Source organism: Hyla sarda, chromosome 1 (genome assembly GCF_029499605.1).
Source record: "Hyla sarda isolate aHylSar1 chromosome 1, aHylSar1.hap1, whole genome shotgun sequence".
In the NCBI taxonomy this organism is placed as follows: Eukaryota; Metazoa; Chordata; class Amphibia; order Anura; family Hylidae; genus Hyla; species Hyla sarda.
The window spans coordinates 577,829,982-577,848,822 of NC_079189.1; the positions used below are offsets into that span (position 1 = coordinate 577,829,982).

Consider the following 18,841-nt stretch of genomic DNA (forward strand, 5'->3'; position numbering starts at 1 on the left):
GAGCAATGGAGTGCAAAGAACACTGATCAGTGCTATGCTGTGGCATTGCATTGTTAAGTGTTTGCAATATAAGGATTGCTAGTAATAGCCCCTTATAAGAATAAAAAAAAGTGTAAAATATTTTAATTAATGTGATTTAACCTTCCCTAATAAAAGTTTGAATCACCCCCCTTTTCCTTTTAGAAAAAAAAGTAATAATGTGAACAAAAATAAACATTAACATATGTGGTTTCACCACGTTCTTAAATGTTCAAACTTTTAAAATATAATGTTAATTAAACCACATGGTTAATAGCGTATACGTAAAAATGAGAGTTGCATATTTTTGGTCATTTTGTATACCATAAAATATTTATAAAAAGTCCCATCAAAACAAAAATGGTACCGATAAAAACTAAAGAGTCCTCACACATGCCCATAAACAGAAAAATAAAAAAATTATTATAGGGGTCAGAGGGCAATAAGAGGACCATTTTAAACATACTTATTTTCATACAAAAGGTTATAATTTTTTAAAGAAATAAAACTAAATTAAATCTATATAATTTAGGTATCTTTGTAATTATATGGACCTATTTTGTGTATTTTATTACCAAAAACAAGCACTGCGTAGAAGCGGAAGCCCCCAAAATAAAAATAAAAAATGTATTTAAATTTTTGCCACATAAATAATTTCTTTTTTGTTTTCGCTGTAGATTTTGTGATGAAATGATTGATGTCATTACAAAGTAAAATTAGTGGCTCAAAAAACAAGCCCTCATATAGGTCTGTAGGTGGAAAATTGTAAGCGTTCTGATGTTTAGAAGGTGAAGAGAAAAAAACGAATGCCTCCTACCGTTTTGTGTTTACAGCTCCTATGCTCAACTCTGTCTCCATGGTTACAGACTACAAACAAGACTTTGTTGTCTGATCCTGTAGTCATCCTCTCTTCCATCTGACTTCTGTGGTTAGTAAGGAGAGTGGCAAATAGTCATGATTTCATGTCTTCTGTTTTGTGAATACAGCTTCTGTGCAACCGTATATGTCTCCAATGTTACAGACTACAAATGTATCCTGTGTAGTCTGGTTCTGCAGTCTCTCCTTCTTTTTCTCCTCCTCTATGGTCTTAAAGGGGTACTCCGCTGCTCAGCGTTTGGAATAAACTGTTCCGAACGCTTGAGCCGGTGCCAGAAGCTCGTTACGTCATAGCGCCCCTCCCCCAATGATGTCACGCCCCGCCCCCTCAATGCAAGTCTATGGGAGGGGGCGTGACGGCTGTCACGCCCGCTCCCATAGACTTGCATTGAGGGGGCGGGGCGTGACATCATGAGGGGGCGGGGTTATGATGTCACGAGCTCCCGACACCGGCTCAAGCGTTCGGAACAGTTTGTTCCAAACGCTGAGCAGCGGAGTAACCCCAAGAATTATTCAGATGGCGAGAATTAAAGGAATGCATGATTCCAGGGTCAGACTACACATGGCTCTGCATAAGGACTGTGTACACAAGATTTTAAATCAAGACTGTTTGCAATGTCACTATAATTTCATATTGGTTGATATTGTAATATCCCTTGGATATGGGCAAATAGTTATGAATAAATATGTACTAATAAATACAGCTACTTTGCAGATTGCTTTGTCTCCATGGTTACAGACTAGGAACACTGTATATGCACAGCAGTGAAGACAGGGTATACATTATCATACCCTGATCTCAGGACTGCGGTTAGCCTGTAGCCAGCGTGACGTTACCTGCGTTCCCATAATAAACATATTTAGGTAATGAATGTGAACAGGGGATTGTATGTTTATTGATTTCAGGGCTCCCGTTCATCTCTGGTTTCCTCGGAGCGCGGTTCAGTGTAGTGTAATGATTTCACGTGCTCCCATTTTACAGCTGAGTAATTAAGCATTACCGCAATGTTTACACCTTTATCTAATACATAAGATAATGGCACATGGTTAGCCCTCGTATCTGATTGATCACTATCACCATGTCACCACAAGAGATGGCAGAAATTGTTCACTAGTTATCCTAAATATGGGATTCGTTTGGAATTTTCCATAACTTTCTAGAAATTAAAATAGGTAAACTATTTTTTTAATCAGATCTTACAACCCATTAGACATCTGTGCACTGTGTACATACAGTACTTTACTTATCCTGTACTGATCCTGAGTTATATCCTGTGTTATACTCCAGAGCTGTACTCACTATTCTGCTGGTGGGGTCACTGTGTACATACATTACATTACTTATCCTGTACTGATCCTGCGTTATATCCTGTGTTATACTCCAGAGCTGTACTCACTATTCTGTTGGTGAGGTCATTGTGTACATACATTACATTACTTATCCTGTACTGATCCTGAGTTATATCCTGTATTGTACTCCAGAGCTGTACTCACTATTCTGCTGGTGAGGTCACTGTGTACATACATTACATTACTTATCCTGTACTGATCCTGAGTTATATCCTGTATTATACTCCAGAGCTTTACTCACTATTCTGCTGGTGAGGTCACTGTGTACATACATTACATTACTCATCCTGTACTGATCGTGAGTTATATCCTGTATTATACCCCAGAGCTGTACTCACTATTCTGCTGGTGGGGTCACTGTGTAAATACATTACTTTACTTATCATGTACTGATCCTGAGTTATATCCTGTATTATACTCCAGACCTGTACTCACTATTCTGCTGGTGGGAGTCACTGTGTACATACATTACTTTACTTATCCTGTACTGATCCTGAGTTATATCCTGAATTATACTCCAGAGCTGTACTCACTATTCTGCTGGTGAGGTCACTGTGTACATACATTACTTTACTTATCCTGTACTGATCCTGAATTATATCCTGTATTATACTCCAGAGCTGTACTCACTATTCTGCTGGTGAGGTCACTGTGTACATACAGTACTTTACTTATCCTGTACTGATCCTGCGTTATATCCTGTATTATACTCCAGAGCTGTACTCACTATTCTGCTGGTGAGGTCACTGTGTACAAACATTACATTACTTATCCTGTACAGATCCTGAGTTATATCCTGTATTATACCCCAGTGCTGTACTCACTATTCTGCTGGTGAGGTCACTGTGTACATACATTACATTACTTATCCTGTACTGATCCTGAGCTATATTCTGTATTATACTCCAGAGCTACACTCACTATTCTGCTGGTGGGGTCACTGTGTACATACATTACATTATTTATCCTGTACTGATCCTGAGTTATATCCTGTATTATACTCCAGAGCTGTACTCACTATTCTGCTGGTGGGGTCACTGTGTAAATACATTACTTACCTTCTTACATAGCTGAGCTCTATAATCCAGTAAGGACATTAGTTTTCCCTACATCAGATTACTGTATGCTGCCTGCTATATAGGTGAGACTTTTATGGAAATGACCAGAACAGGCTCTGTGCAGAAACTGAACAAGCAGGGATATCTTAATTTTTTGTCGCATGTTCCATTGTATTATTATGCCCTGGGGGTAATCAAAGCCCAGGAGAGCCACCATATGGAGCACCTACAGATAAATAATATGGAACCGTAGTGACCTGATGGGGCCTTGTCCTATATGCTGCATCACTTTAACTCATGGAGATGGTCATAGACAATAAGAGGGACAGTAGGAGGTGTCCGCACCCGTAAGTCTCTGCCAGATCTTTTCTACTCCTCCGGTCACAGCTGCAGTCTACAGTGTTTCACTTTAATCCTAGTCAAACCTGTTAGTAATCTGGGCTCAGCCGGCGATCTCTCCAGAGCTAATCCTATATCTGTCACAGGCTCAGACCATTACCTGATCACCTCGCTTATCACCAGGGGTGCCGCCAGCACTACCATGTCTAATGGAATGCTGCCGGACAAGTAAGCGTCAACTGTGGTCACTTAAGGGTTGTTTGGTGATCACAACCTCTGTCCTTATGATGTTTTGGGTCGTAATTGATAGGGGTCCTGCTTGAGATATCCTCAGTGTGTCACAGTGGAGCGCTGCTCTGGAGGACTTCAGCAGGCTATTTATTACACTGAAATTCATTCATCAGAACAGCCACCATGTAATAGTACTTTTCCACTGAAAAATCTCTGGCCTCGGCTTCCCCCATCAGGCTATATTCACATTCCTGCAGTTCTCTGACTTAACATCTACAATATTCAATGTTGGTTCACGGCCCAATGTATTTACACAGTGACTCCAACAGCAGAATAGTGAGTACAGCTCTGGAGTATAATACAGGATATAACTCAGGATCAGTACAGGATAAGTAATGTAATGTATGTACACAGTGACCTCACCAGCAGAATAGTGAGTACAGCTCTGGAGTATAATACAGGATATAACTCAGGATCAGTACAGGATAAGTAATGTAATGTATATACACAGTGACCTCACCAGCAGAATAGTGAGTACAGCTCTGGAGTATAATACAGGATATAACTCAGGATCAGTACAGGATAAGTAATATAATATATGTACACAGTGATTCCACCAGCAGAAAAGTGAGTACACCTCTGGAGTATAATACAGGATATAACTCAGGATCAGTACAGGATAAGTAATGTAATGTATGTACACAGTGATCTCACCAGCAGAATAGTGAGTACAGCTCTGGGGTATAATACAGGATATAACTCAGGATCAGTACAGGATAAGTAATATAATATATGTACACAGTGATTCCACCAGCAGAAAAGTGAGTACACCTCTGGAGTATAATACAGGATATAACTCAGGATCAGTACAGGATAAGTAATGTAATGTATGTACACAGTGACCTCACCAGCAGAATAGGGAGTACAGCTCTTCAGTATAATACAGGAGATAACTCAGGATCAGTACAGGATAAGTAATATAATGTATGTACACAGTGACCTCACCAGCAGAATAGTGAGTGCAGCTCTGGAGTATAATACAGGATATAACTCAGGATCAGTACAGGATAAGTAATGTAATGTATGTACACAGTGACTCCACCAGCAGAATAGTGAGTACACCTCTGGAGTATAATACAGGATATAACTCAGGATCAGTACAGGATAAGTAATGTAATGTATGTACACAGTGACCTCACCAGCAGAATAGGGAGTACAGCTCTGGATTGTAATACAGGATATAACTCAGGATCAGTACAGGATAAGTAATGTAATGTATGTACACAGTGACCTCACCAGCAGAATAGTGAGTACAGCTTTTCAGTATAATGCAGGATATAACTCAGGATCAGTACAGGATAAGTAATGTAATGTATGTACACAGTGACATCACCAGCAGAATAGTGAGTACAGCTCTGGAATATAATACAGGATGTAATTCATGATCAGTACAGGATAAGTAATGTAATGTATGTACACAGTGACCCCACCAGCAGAATAGTGAGTACAGCTCTGGAGTATAATACAGGATATAACTCGGGATCAGTACAGGATAAGTAATGTAATGTATGTCCACAGTGACTCCACCAGCAGAATAGTGAGTACATCTCTGGAGTATAATACAGGATATAACGCAGGATCAGTACAGGATAAGTAATGTAATGTATGTACACAGTAACCCCACCAGCAGAATAGTGAGTGCAGCTCTGGAGTATAACACAGGATATAACTCAGGATCAGCACAGGATATGTAATGTAATGTATGTCCACAGTGACTCGACCAGCAGAATAGTGAGTACAGCTCTGGAGTATAATACAGGATATAAATCGAGATTTTCCTAGCTTGTGACGGAAAATATTAGTTATATGAAGACAGGAGGCGAGTATCTTATGCATTATTCTTTCTTTAATAATGCCCATAGCAGAAACAAAATTCAGTAACAATCAGTGTAGAGAAAAAACTACAACTCCCAGCAGCCCCAGGACCACAGTAGCCACTCCTTGTCTGTAGCCCCTATATAAGGACTGCCCACATATAGATCCTCCTCTTTCTTCATGCGAATCAGAGCCGCACAGGAAACCGAACTCCAGCCAGACGTCCACACCGCTCCTTGAATCTTCGGCCAGCCGGCCCGGAACTCAGGAAACAAGGCCAAACGACGGCCCAACTTCGTCCCAACGGGGACCGTAAGGAACCCAAGCAATGCGTAACCAACAGGTTCTCCGTAATCGGGAAAACAGCCGATGCATTCAGTATCCTGAAAAATATATAACAAAAAATCGTAATAGGGTGGGTAGGGAGGGAAGATACTCGCCTCCTGTCTTCATATAACTAATATTTTCCGTCACAAGCTAGGAAAATCTCGATTTATATATCAGACAGGAGGCTCATATCTTATGCAAGTTCAAAGCTAACAAGTAGCGACAAAGACGACAAACCAGACATAGCATTATAAAACTGACATGGAAACATGGGCCTCCGGCCTGAAGTAGAACCGGCGAAAGGTGGTCTCTGAAGACCAATCAGTGGCCATGAGCAAGTCAGAAAGGGAGCCCCCTGTTGCGACTATTTTAGTAGCCATAGCACCCCTGGAAGAATGAGCTCCGAACAGGGAGACGTCTATGCTCGCCATATCCATGGCCGAACGCACCCAACGCGCCAGAGTAGCGGAAGCCACTGGATGGTGAGGTCTGACATAAGAGATGAGAAGTTGAGAAAAATCCGGAGAACGCAGATCCGCAGTCTGCGATTCGTACGCCTGCAGGCAACGAACCACACAAAGTCGAGGGTGCGCGGGAAAGAACGGGTAGAAAACTGAGTGGATACCCGTCTTGGTCCGTCGGACCACCGAAAACTTGACCCCCTGAGGCGAAAATTGTCGCCTAGAGATGTCCAAAGCTTTCACGTCCGAGACGCGCTTAATGGACACTAAACATAAAAGGACAGTCAGTTTATATGACAACAGTTTCAGGGAAAGGCCGTCATTGTCCTCCCAAGAAACAAACATCTCGAGTAACCTGGAGACATCCCAGGTCGACTGATATCTTGGTCGAGGGGGACGCTTGAACTTAATGCCGCGCAGAAGCCTACATACCAGCGGGTGTTTGCCCACCGGCAAAGAGTCCACTGGGCAATGGTAAGCCGCGATAGCCGATCGGTATACGTTGATGGAACTATAAGATTTTCCAGATTCAAAAGAATCTGCCAAGTAGTTCACCACTACAGACACAGGTGCATGTACGGGATCAATCTGTCGTTGATCACACCAACGAACCCAGAGCCTCCAGGCTGATCGATAAGCCGATCTAGTCCCGGGGGCCCAGGCCAGGGCGAGGAGATCCCTAGCTGATCTTGAAAGGTCGTGATCCGCATCCGGGACCCCGAAACCAACCACGCTAGGAGAGGAAGGTTGCCCTCCACTACCAGAGGGTGAAGACCCCCGGTCGGGTTGGAGAGAAGCTGCGGAAATTGGGGTAGAAGTCTGGGATAGTCCACGGCCATCCCCAGAAGGAGAGGAAACCACGGTTGTGTCGGCCACCAAGGAGTGATCAGCACAATCGTCGCCCTCTGGTTCATCGTATGCAGGAGGACTCTGGAGATCATCTGGAATGGGGGAAACGCGTAGTGCGTTCCCCTGGGCCAGATGAGACGGAAAGCGTCGACAGCCGACGCCTCCGGGTCCGGTCTCCAGCTGAAAAAACGAGGGAGCTGATAATTGAGGCGAGAAGCAAAGAGATCCGTGCATAATGGACCCCAAAGCTGTCTCAACCGTACGAAAACGGACCGATCCAGCCGCCAATCGCTGGAATCTAGTAAATAGCGCGAATTCCAGTCGGCCACCGTGTTGGAGACCCCCGGAATATACTCCGCCACCGGGATAACGTTGCGATGTAGGCAGAAATGCCAGAAGTCCTTGGCCAGATCTGCTAGGATCTTGGACCTGGTGCCCCCTAGGCGGTTGACGTATTGGACCGCCGCCACGTTGTCCATGCGTAACAGGACACAACAATTGGATGCCTGTGGCATGAAACTCTTGACGGCAAAAAAATGCCGCCAGGAGTTCCAAGGCGTTGATGTGCAAATCGACTTCCGTGGCGGACCAAGTCCCTCCTGTGGAAGCCTCCCCGCACCGTGCACCCCAGCCGAGGCGACTCGCGTCCGACTCTATGATGATGTCCGGACAGGAGTTGAATATGGTCTTGCCGTTCCACTCGACGGCATGACGAAGCCACCATTGTAACTCCTCGATGGCTGCCGGACAAAGAGGGACCTCGTCCGCATATCTGAGGCCCTGACGCAGATGCATGATCTTGAGTCTCTGAAGGGCCCTGTAATGCAAAGGGGCCGGGAAGATGGCTTGGATAGAGGCCGCTAGAAGCCCCACCAAACGTGCTAGTACTCTTAATGATAAGCACCCTCTGCGCAAGACTGCCCTGATCTCCTTGCGGATCAGGGCCAATTTGGATTTGGGAAGGCGGAGAACGGCCTGGTTGGTGTCCACCAAGAAGCCAAGGAACTCCATCTCCTGCATTGGGACCAATACCGATTTTTCTCGGTTGATTATGAATCCCAGACTCTGCAGTAGCAATACCGTCCATGACATGTGGAGAGAGGCCTGAGCTTTGGAGCGGGCCATGATGAGGAGGTCGTCCAGATAAATGATCAGACGTACCCCTCTGCTCCTCAAGGATGCCACCACCGGTTTCATCAGTTTTGTGAAACACCACGGGGCTGATGAAAGGCCGAACGGAAGGCAAGTAAACTGCCACATGTGGCCTTTCCAGAGGAAACGAAGAAAATGTTGTGAGTCTTGGTGGATAGGGACGGTGAGGTAAGCGTCTTTCAAATCCACCTTTACTAGCCAGTCGCCTGGTTGCAATAGATCGCGAAGGGAGTGAATTCCCTCCATCTTGAAATGGCGATACGTGACATGTTGGTTTAGTTCCCGAAGGTTTATGACCGGACGGTAACCGCCCCCTTTTTTCTTCACTAGGAAGAGGTTGCTTACGAATCCTAGGGAAGATGGGTCGACCTCTTGGATCGCCTGTTTGGATCGGAGATCCTGGATCTCGTTGTCTATGAGAACTATGTTTTGTTGTGAAAATCGGATGGGGAATGGTCGCACACCTAGAACTGGTAGGGATTGGAGTTCTATGTGGGATCCCGCTACTGTCTGAAGAATCCACGCGTCTGCCGTAATCGCAGACCAGGCGTGGGAAAAATACATCAGGCGCCCCCCCACAGGAATGTGAACATGTGGAATACCAGGCACACTTACCGGTAGGTGGACGGGAACGGGGGTATCCACGTCCGCCACGTCCGCGCCAAGGTCGGCCTCTGGGAGGGAAGAAAGGCGACGGTTGTGCCAATGGGACGGTGTAGGACGGAGGAGCCTGAGGATATTGGTATTGGGCATGGGGTCTGCCCTGTGGCCTATAGGAGGGGGTGCGGCCGGCAGATCGGCCTCTACCTCTGCCGGCCCGAGGAAAAAGTTTACTGGTCCCTGATTTCTTTAATGAAGTCTGGGCCTTATCCAAACCTGTAAATAGGCCGACAAACCTGTTAATGTCTTTCATCAGGTTGTCCCCAAAAAGCATCCCTGCTGCTGCAGGCCCAGACTCGGTCTCAGCCAGGTGGGACAGTTGTGGGTCGAGGCGCATAAGAATCGACCTACGTCTTTCAGTCGAGCAGGTGGTGTTGGCGGTACCTGCTAGACATATGGCCCTCTGGGCCCACCCGCGGAGTTGACGGGTATCGACGGGCTGATCCGTCGTTGCGGCCTGTTCAGACAGGTTGAGTATTTTAGTGAGCGGGCCCATTAAATCCAGAATACGCTCCTGAATGGTTTTAAAGGAGCGTTCTATTCCCTTTTTTGGGAATTTACCCGATTTCATAAGATATTTTGTCAAAATGGGGTCTACTTCGGGGGTAGCCACCACTTTGTTGGGAATAAAGGGTCTAGGACACTCAGCCCTCAGTTTGTTACGGCTGGTCCTGTCTAGGGACTTACGAGCCCAAAGCTCCACATATTGGGCTACGTGGGGGAGTGGGGACCATTCGCCCGATCTTGGGTGAGAGATTGAATCAGGGTGAAAAAGGGGTTCACCTAGGGAGTCTAGGATCACAGTGCCCTGTGTAACAGGGTTGGCGTCGGTGTCAAACGCCGTATCCCCAGCATCCTCGATATCAGGAGTGGATTCATAACCGTCAGACTCGTTGGATGATCCCGACGAATCCTCATCCGAGGAATCTACGTATGAGTCGGGTTTGGTCCGCCTAGCGGATCTGTGCCTCTTCTCTTGTAACTCCCTGAGGCCCAGGGGTCGAGTGGAGTCTGATGGATGCTGGGGTTGGCAGACCGGGGTAGGGGCTGCCTGGAGCACATTATTGTCTTCCCCTGCCGGGGAGTCAGATGTCGCCAAAGTATGTTTCCTTTTATGGGAAACTTTGCCCTTCTTAATCGGCGGTTCTCCGCCCTGAAATGGTGGGATAGACACACCGGGTACCACAGGTAGTGATCCGGAGGGTATCATGGCGGAAGCCAAAGCCGCCTGAACAGATTTATTAATTAAATCCTGTATCTGGTTGGCGGTCATGAATTGGGCAGCATCTAAAGAAGAACTCTCCCCTCTGAGGGGAACAGATGAAGGTTCTTCAGCCATGGTGAGTAACAGGTTAATAGTATAGTATTAGCAAGGGAAAGGAATAAATTCCTGTCTTAGGGGGGTAAATCTACCTACAGGATAATAGAACAGTTAAAGTAACAAGGGAAGGAATTAAATTCCTGTCTTAATGGGTAAATCTACCTATAGTAGAACAGAAAGGGTAGTACAGGCTCCGTCCTCCACACCGCTAGCGTTGCACTGACGCAGCGGTGGGAGGTGAGCCCGAGAGTCCCTGTACCCGGGAACGAAGTCTCGCGAGACTACGTCCGGCAGGGGTCTGATTGGAAGGCGCGGGAGTGACGAGAGTAAGAACTCCTCCCCTCTCAGAGAGAAGGCCGCGAGGAGGAAAGCGGCCGACACCCGGAGGATCCGCCCCTTTCCCGCGCGCGCGAAAGCGCCGAAGACGGAGAAGAAAAGAGTTGAGGCGCAGGTAAAATGGCGCCGGAAGAAGGGAAAGGGAGGACGGTTAAGGGTAGGATGAAGCGGAAAGCAGAGAAATAATAGTGGAGTGGTAACCCGGCGCAAGGGGATAGTACCGGAGAATCCGCTGACCGAAAGAAAACAATGTACAATATATGGAGGGGAGAAATAACCGCTCCCACAACACTATAAGCTTTAAAATCTACAATGTTCTATAATAGCTTAGAATGAGGAAAAACACAATGTATGAAATCACAGAAAACTTAGCTTGTATGCTCTGCCATGAGCAGAAAGAAAGAGGAGGATCTATATGTGGGCAGTCCTTATATAGGGGCTACAGACAAGGAGTGGCTACTGTGGTCCTGGGGCTGCTGGGAGTTGTAGTTTTTTCTCTACACTGATTGTTACTGAATTTTGTTTCTGCTATGGGCATTATTAAAGAAAGAATAATGCATAAGATATGAGCCTCCTGTCTGATATATAACTCAGGATCAGTATAGGATAAGTAATGTAATGTATGTACACAGTGACCTCACCAGCAGAATAGTGAGTACAGCTCTGGAGTATAATACAGGATATAACGCAGGATCAGTACAGGATAAGTGATGTAATGTATGTACACAGTGACCCCATCAGCAGAATAGTGAGTACATCTCTGGAGTATAATACAGGATATAACTCAGGATCAGCACAGGATATGTAATGTAATGTATGTCCACAGTGACTCCACCAGCAGAATAGTAAGGGGGTCTCCCTATAGGAGCAGCTTCCACTTTGGTGTCCCAGCCCATTGAAGCATTATATGGATAGTTGTTTGTTAGATAGCTGTGTTGACTTCCCCTGCTATAACAGCTCATTGTTTAGAGAATATATATGGGTAACAGTTTTCTTTTTCCTATAAAGGGATTTTCCAGTTTAGGAAATCCCTTCTTTTTAAAATTTGTAAGGTTGTTGCCAGTTTTTAGGGGGGGGGGTTCCCTCTTTGGAATCCTTATCTGTTAGTCAGAGTGTAGAGCGGCTACATAGAGAATCTGTTTTCCCAGAGGACTTTTCCTATCCTGTATTATATAGAAAGCATATTCATATGAATAGATTCCATATAAAGCTTTATTTGCCCTGGTTGTGCTGTAAGGAATCTGAACACTTACTACCTTACTCCCAGATCACAACTGATCGTTGAAGGTCCCATTGGGGGTGCACATTGGGATCAGTTTAACATCAAGGGACCCTTCTTACAAGTAGGAATAGTCAAAAATATAACTGCTTAAAGGGGTTATCCACCATAAGGTGATTTTAGTATCTACCTGGCAGACAGTAATGGACATGCTTAGGAAGGATCTGCGCTTGTCTTGGGGCTAAATGGCTATGTTGTGAGATAACTATAACACTGTGGCTAGCTTTTTGTGAACTGGTATTTCCTGTTTGACTTTTCTTTTTTTGACTACAAATCCCATAATTCCATTTTCCTCCCTCCCACACATCAGCCACCCCACCATTGAAACATAAATGAGCTGCATCCATTCAAAAGACCTGTGGTTTTCAATCAGGGTGCCTACAGCTGTTGCATTAGTTGCAGATTGATCTCTCTCCCACCAAGCGATCGCTCCACCCATTGAAGCAGACAGGCTCCCTGTCATCAGCTGACTAGTAAGTCAGGTCTCAACCGCATTGCAGCCTGGGAAAAATCCAAGACAACAGTCATTTTGTATGCTGATAAAAATAAATATTGGGATGAAAATCACAGAAGAATTGTGAGAAAACTGACACACAGGTACAGACACTATATTATGAACTACACTAACTTTACAGCCCCTGTAGCATAGTCAAATAAAAATAAATTCCTGGAATACCCCTTTAATAGAGTGTTTGACATAGAGGGGATTCAACACTATTAATACAGTAAATGCTTCTGTACTCCAGGACATCTAATGTATCCATAGAATAAGAGAAGTTTGTGCACCCCTGACAGCCCTCGCAGCAAAGGAGGCGTTAATCTCCTCTGTTTCCTCTGCTCTGTTATACAGCTATTACTAATGTAGGAAAATCAGTAACATTAGTCATCTTAAAAGGGCTATTAGTCAAGATGATGTAAATTGTGAAAATGTCAGTGTGCTCCGTGCTAGAGATGCAGTGATTTACACCCACTGACACCACCGCGCTACGCAGAGGGAGCAAAAAAACATAGAAAATGACTTATATTCTTCCACGGACGGAATGTGAAACATAACAGACCTTCAGCATCCGCACATTGGACCATTAGTCACACGGGCTTAGTACTATACAGAGTTAAACTGTGCCTGGGTTACACCTATAGAGATCTCTTCTATGAATGATACATGGCTGACAGTCAGTCAGTGGTGGAGAACGAATGTAAAGAGTTCAAAGGACTTGAATAACTTGGGGACTAAGGAGTCACTGTGTCTTGATGTAAGAAGAAACAATGGAACAGAGTCTGCTTGGAAATCGCAATGAGCTATTTGTGGTTTTGCACAGGACTGCGAGTAAACCTACTACATTATCTTAAGTGGGCACTAAACACACGCAGTACATGCTCGGAAAATTCATTAACTAATTCAAGTCACCTAAAGTGCTCTCTTTACATCTGATGCAGCGTTTCCCCCCGAATGCCATGGATTTTGCCACCATTTTGGATGCAGATAGCACCATACAATGGGAGTCACCCATGCCTCAACAATCCACATGGAAACACATCAATAAGTGACATGCCACTTTTCTTTCCACATACACAGTTTCAAATCCACAAATCAGAAAAATCTGTACTGTGCAGAATCCCATTATACATAATTGTTTGTGGATTTGGAGCAGAATTCGTGCCAATATTGGTGAGGAATTTGTGCAGATTCTACAACGAAAGTGTCATGAAATATTGGCATGTGAACAGGCCCCAAGCACCTCATCACTTATTGTTAGAAGGGATCCCCCCCAATAATGAGCTGAACACAGATTGTACTAGTATTGGGATCGCCATCAGTCAGTGGTAATCTGCGATGGCAACCCAAGTTTTTACTTTGTCTACAGCACCACCACTGGGGAAATGAAACATTGGATGGTTCCCACTGGTCCATCAGAGTAAGAAAGCTCTTTTTGCCTACTTTAGGTGTTCTTCCTAGATGAAAAGCTTGTACTATTTACAGGGTACGTGATGGACCAGCTGATCAGTGGGGTTCTGACCTCTAAAATCTCATAGGAGTGGAGGCATTCAGTGTCCCCTGTGTAAATAGAGCTGCAGCGCTCGGGCTAGACCCCCCACTCCATTAATTCTTTATGTGACGTCCCTGGCAGGGAGCAGTGCTGAGCTTGTCTGTGTCCCGACTGCAGTCTGAGATTTAGGACTCCAGCATGAGTCTGAAATCTATTAAAAAAAAAAAAAAAAAGGGCTTCTGGCCAGGACTGGTAGGGAGACCCCTAGTGGTCATTTTTTCAAAGTATAAAATTAAATAGAAAGAAGCATATTTTTTAATAACATGCTATTGGAAAGTTATTCTGCATACATTAATCTATAATATATCAAAAGTTTTTGTGATGAAAGGTACCCTTGAACTTAACTATGTTCAGGAGCTCCATAGAGAACTAATGGAGTGGTGTCCAAGTGTACATTCTGCTGCTCCATTCCCTTGTGGAACAATAGACCTCCAGGCTCATGATCTGTTTGGTGGGGGTCCAACCACTGGGACCCACTCAGCTTGTTATACACAGGATAGGGGAGTACTTTTAAAGTGTGCCTGTCATCAACAAAAACTTTTTATATAACGTAGATAATTCCATTATATGTATATTTGTAATATACATTGGTTAAAAAATATGTATATTTCTGTCCCTGCAGCTATTGCCTTTGTGTCTCTATGAGGAGTCCAAATACAGGAAGTGAGGGTGGACAAGCAGGGCTCTGCAGTGAGGCTCTGTGACATGCTACGGCATTTTTTACCAACCAGGGTGCCTCCAGCTGTTGCAAAACTACAACTCCCAGCATGCCCGGACAGCAAACGGCTGTCCGGTCATGCTGGGAGTTGTAGTTTTGCAACAGCTGGAGGCACCCTGGTTGGAAAACACTGTGCTACGGGCTCACATATGAGGATGATTGTCAAGCCAGGAGCCTGCACAGAGCCCTGCTTGTCTTGTCCTCACTTCCTGTATTTGGACTCCTCACAGGCAAGAACTGCAGGGACAGCACTTTTTCACCCATATACAGTGGGTATCAAAAGTTTGGGCACCCCAGGTAAAAATTTGTATTAATGTGCATAAAGAAGCCAAGGAAAGATGAAAAAAATCTCCAAAAGGCATCAAATTACAAATTAGACATTCTTATAATATGTCAACAAAAGTTAGATTTTATTTCCATCATTTACACTTTAAAAATAACAGAAAACAAAAAAAAATGGCATCTTCAAAAGTTTGGGCACCCTGCAGAGTTAATAGCTTGTACTGCCCCCTTTGGCAAGTATCACAGCTTGTAAACGCTTTTTGCAGCCAGCCAAGAGTCTTTCAATTCTTGTTTGAGGTATCTTTGCCCATTCTTCCTTACAAAAGTCTTCCAGTTCTTTGAGATTTCTGGGCTGTCTGTCACGCACTGCTCTTTTAAGGTATATCCATAGATTTTCAATTATGTTTATGTCAGGGGATTGTGAAGACCATGGCAAAACCTTCAGTTTATGCCTCTTAATGTAATCCCCCATGGATTTCCATTTGTAGAAGCCATCCTCTCTTTAACTTCAGCTTTTTCATAGATGGCATCAAGTTAGCATCCAAAATTTGCTGAAATGTTATTGAATCCATTTTTCCTTCTACTCGTGAGATGTTCCCTGTGCCACTGGCTGCAATACAACTCCAAAGCATGATTGATCCACCCCCATGCTTACCAGTTGGACAGAGGTTATTTTCATTACATTCTGTTCCCCTTCTTCTCCAAACAGATCTTTGCTCATTCCAGCTAAAATGTTCAATTTTAACCTCATCGGTCCACAGAACTTGTTTCCAAAATGCATCAGGCTTGTCTATATGTTCATTTGCAAAGTTCAAATGCTGATTTTTGTGGTGAGGACGTAGAAGAGGTTTTCTTCTGATGTCTCTTCCATGAAGACCATATTTGTACAAGTATCTCTTTATAGTGGAATAGTGTACCACAACTCCAGTGTCTGCCAGATCTTTCTAGAGGGATTGTGCAGTCAAACCTGGATTTTGAATAGTTTTTCTCACAATCCTGCAAGCTGTTCTGTCTGATATTTTTCTTGGTCTTCCAGATCTTGCTTTAACTTCCACTGTTCCTGATGACTGCCATTTCTTAATTACATTCCGAACAGAGGATATTGACATCTGAAAATGTTTTGCTATCTTCTTATAGCCTTCTCCAGCTTTGTGAGCGTCAACTATTTTCAGTTTCAGATTTCTAGACAACTGCTTAGAAGAACCCATGGTGCTGATTGTTGGGGCAAGGTCAGATGAGTCTGGGCATTTAAAACCTTTGAGAATGACATCACCTGGTCTTCCCAGATGATGATTGAGAACAATCCATGACACTGGCAAGTCTCAGCTTTGCAAAGGGGGCAGTGCATGCTATAAATTCTGCAGGGTGCCCAAACTTTTGCAGACGCCATTTTTTTGTTTTCTGTTATTTTGAAAGTGTAAATGATGGAAATTAAATCTAACTTTTGTTGACATATTATAAGAATGTCTAATCTGTAATTTGATGCCTTTTGGAGATTTTTCCATCTTTCCTTGGCTTCTTTATGAACATTAATACAAATTTTTACCTGGTGTGCCCTAACTTTTAATCCCCACTGTATATACCCATTTTTTAACCAATGCATATTACAAATATACATATAATTGTATTATCTACATTATATCAAAAGTTTTTGTTGAAGACAGGTAGATTTTAATCTTTTATAACCCCTTTTTTTTTTTTTTTTATAATCGAGGGACCTGAAAGTGGGATCCCTCTACTACTATGGTTTTTCCAAACCAGACAACTAAAAGGGGCTTTCTCATCTACTAAACCAAAATGGCTGTAAAGACTTTACTTACGGCTCAGCCACCCAATAGAAAACTGATCTTTTTATGTTTTTTTGTTATTGTGTAATGATTATAATGGTTTTGGACCTTCTCTTTCCTAGATGAACACGTCCTTGCTGGGAAGCATTGGGATGCTGAACTCCGCTCCTCAGCTGCGTTGTATCAAGACCTATCAGGTACCGCCCGTACAACCAGCCTCTCCCGGCTCGCTCAACGCCCTGAAGTTAGCAAGGCTCATCTGGACTTCCAACCGCAATGTCATCCTTATGGCTCATGACGGCAAAGAGCATCGATTCATGGTCTAGAAATTGAACATCCTGTGCCCACCTTCAACACACCCACTGCCCCTCCTTTCCAAAACGTCTATAGCATGATCACTGCAGTTGTTGTCATATCATTCATGGGGTAGACGTTGCTGTGTTGGTGCTGCATGATTCCCCGGTAAATGCTACGGAATGGGAATTCTTTCATGTACGCGATGTATTTGGTGGAAACCCCTATTCCTTTCTGTAAACTGATAGTAGAAAAAGCTTTCGCTATATACGTTCATCTGTAAAAAAAAACTGATTATTCTAGATATAGAGGGAGATTTATCAAAACCTGTGTAGAGGAAAAGTTGCTGAGTTGCCCATAGCAACCAATCAGATCGCTTCTTTCATTTCTAACATGGCCTCTGCAAAATGAAAGAAGCGATCTGATTGGTTGCTATGGACATCTGGGCAACTTTTCATCTGCTCAGGTTTTTTATAATTCTCCCCCATAGTCTGTATATAGTGGGGAGTTACTGTATAACCTTGAAGGGTATCACGTCTTCCGCTCCTGACACAGCAGGAGGTGCATTCAGAATTGTGCCCTTCGCAGAGTGATGACAGTCGGACCCCTATCAACTCTGCTGCTGTGCATTCTGGGAGAGTTTCTCTACACTGAAGCAGCAGCTTTTAGCTCGGCACTAAGAAATTGGAGATGATTTTGACTGCAGCTCTAGATGTGACTGGAGTATGTCTTTGTAAAGTCGCTCGACGTTCTATATAGATAATATCTAGATGTAAGATGGTGTTTGAAGGTGACCCTACATTAAACCTGAAATGCTCCCCCTGTTACATTTCGATGTCTTAAAGGTGTACACCGGTGGAAAACTTTTTTTCCTAAATCAACTGGTGCCAGAAAGTTAAACAGATTTGTAAATTACTTCCATTGAAAATTCTTAATCCTTTCAGTACTTATTAGCGGCTATATACTACAGAGGAAATTCTTTTCTTTTGGGATTTCTTTTCTGTCATGACCACAGTGCTCTCTGCTGACGCCTCTGGCCATTTTAGGAACTGTCCAGAGCAGCGTTTATTTGCTATGCGGATTTTCTCCTGCTCTGGACAGTTCCTGACATGGACAAAGGTGTCAGCAGAGAGCACTGTGGTCGTGACAGAAAAGAAATTCAAAAAGAATTTCCTCTGTAGTATACAGCCGCTAAGAAGTACTGGAAGGATTAAGATTTTTTTTAATAGAAGTAATTTACAAATCTGTTTAACTTTATGGCATCAGTTGATTTGACCAAAAAAAAAAAAAGTTTTCCACCGGAGTACTCCTTTAAGCTGATCATTTATACACGTGTGTCTGGTCGTCACTTTCCGTACGATACTGCGCGTCAGTCCATGTGGTTCTGTGCTGACCGAATTGTTTACATTTAACAACAGTGGATCAAGGAGGGGCCTGTTTCTTTAAGAAGTTGCTTTCCTTCCCTCCGTAAGAGCTTTTGTCACGTGTCGTATGCCTTGGTTATCTATTCTCTATGTATGTATTTTATTTGCCATGTGAAATGTGTGCTTTGTACTTAGCGGTATGACTTAATTTAAGAG

The 18,841-nt window shown here is 43.9% G+C and overlaps 1 protein-coding gene across 2 annotated transcripts in view; it reads left to right on the forward strand.

The window, feature by feature from the left end:
* WDR7 (WD repeat domain 7) overlaps positions 1-18,169 on the forward strand; it is a 479,768-nt gene extending 461,599 nt beyond the window's left edge. For both annotated transcript variants that reach the window (XM_056544810.1, XM_056544818.1), the window contains one exon: positions 17,090-18,169. In XM_056544810.1, the coding sequence (XP_056400785.1) occupies positions 17,090-17,293 (204 nt within the window). In that variant the 3' untranslated portion in view covers positions 17,294-18,169. The remainder of the gene's footprint in view (positions 1-17,089) is intronic.
* The last annotated feature ends 672 nt before the right edge of the window (positions 18,170-18,841 follow it).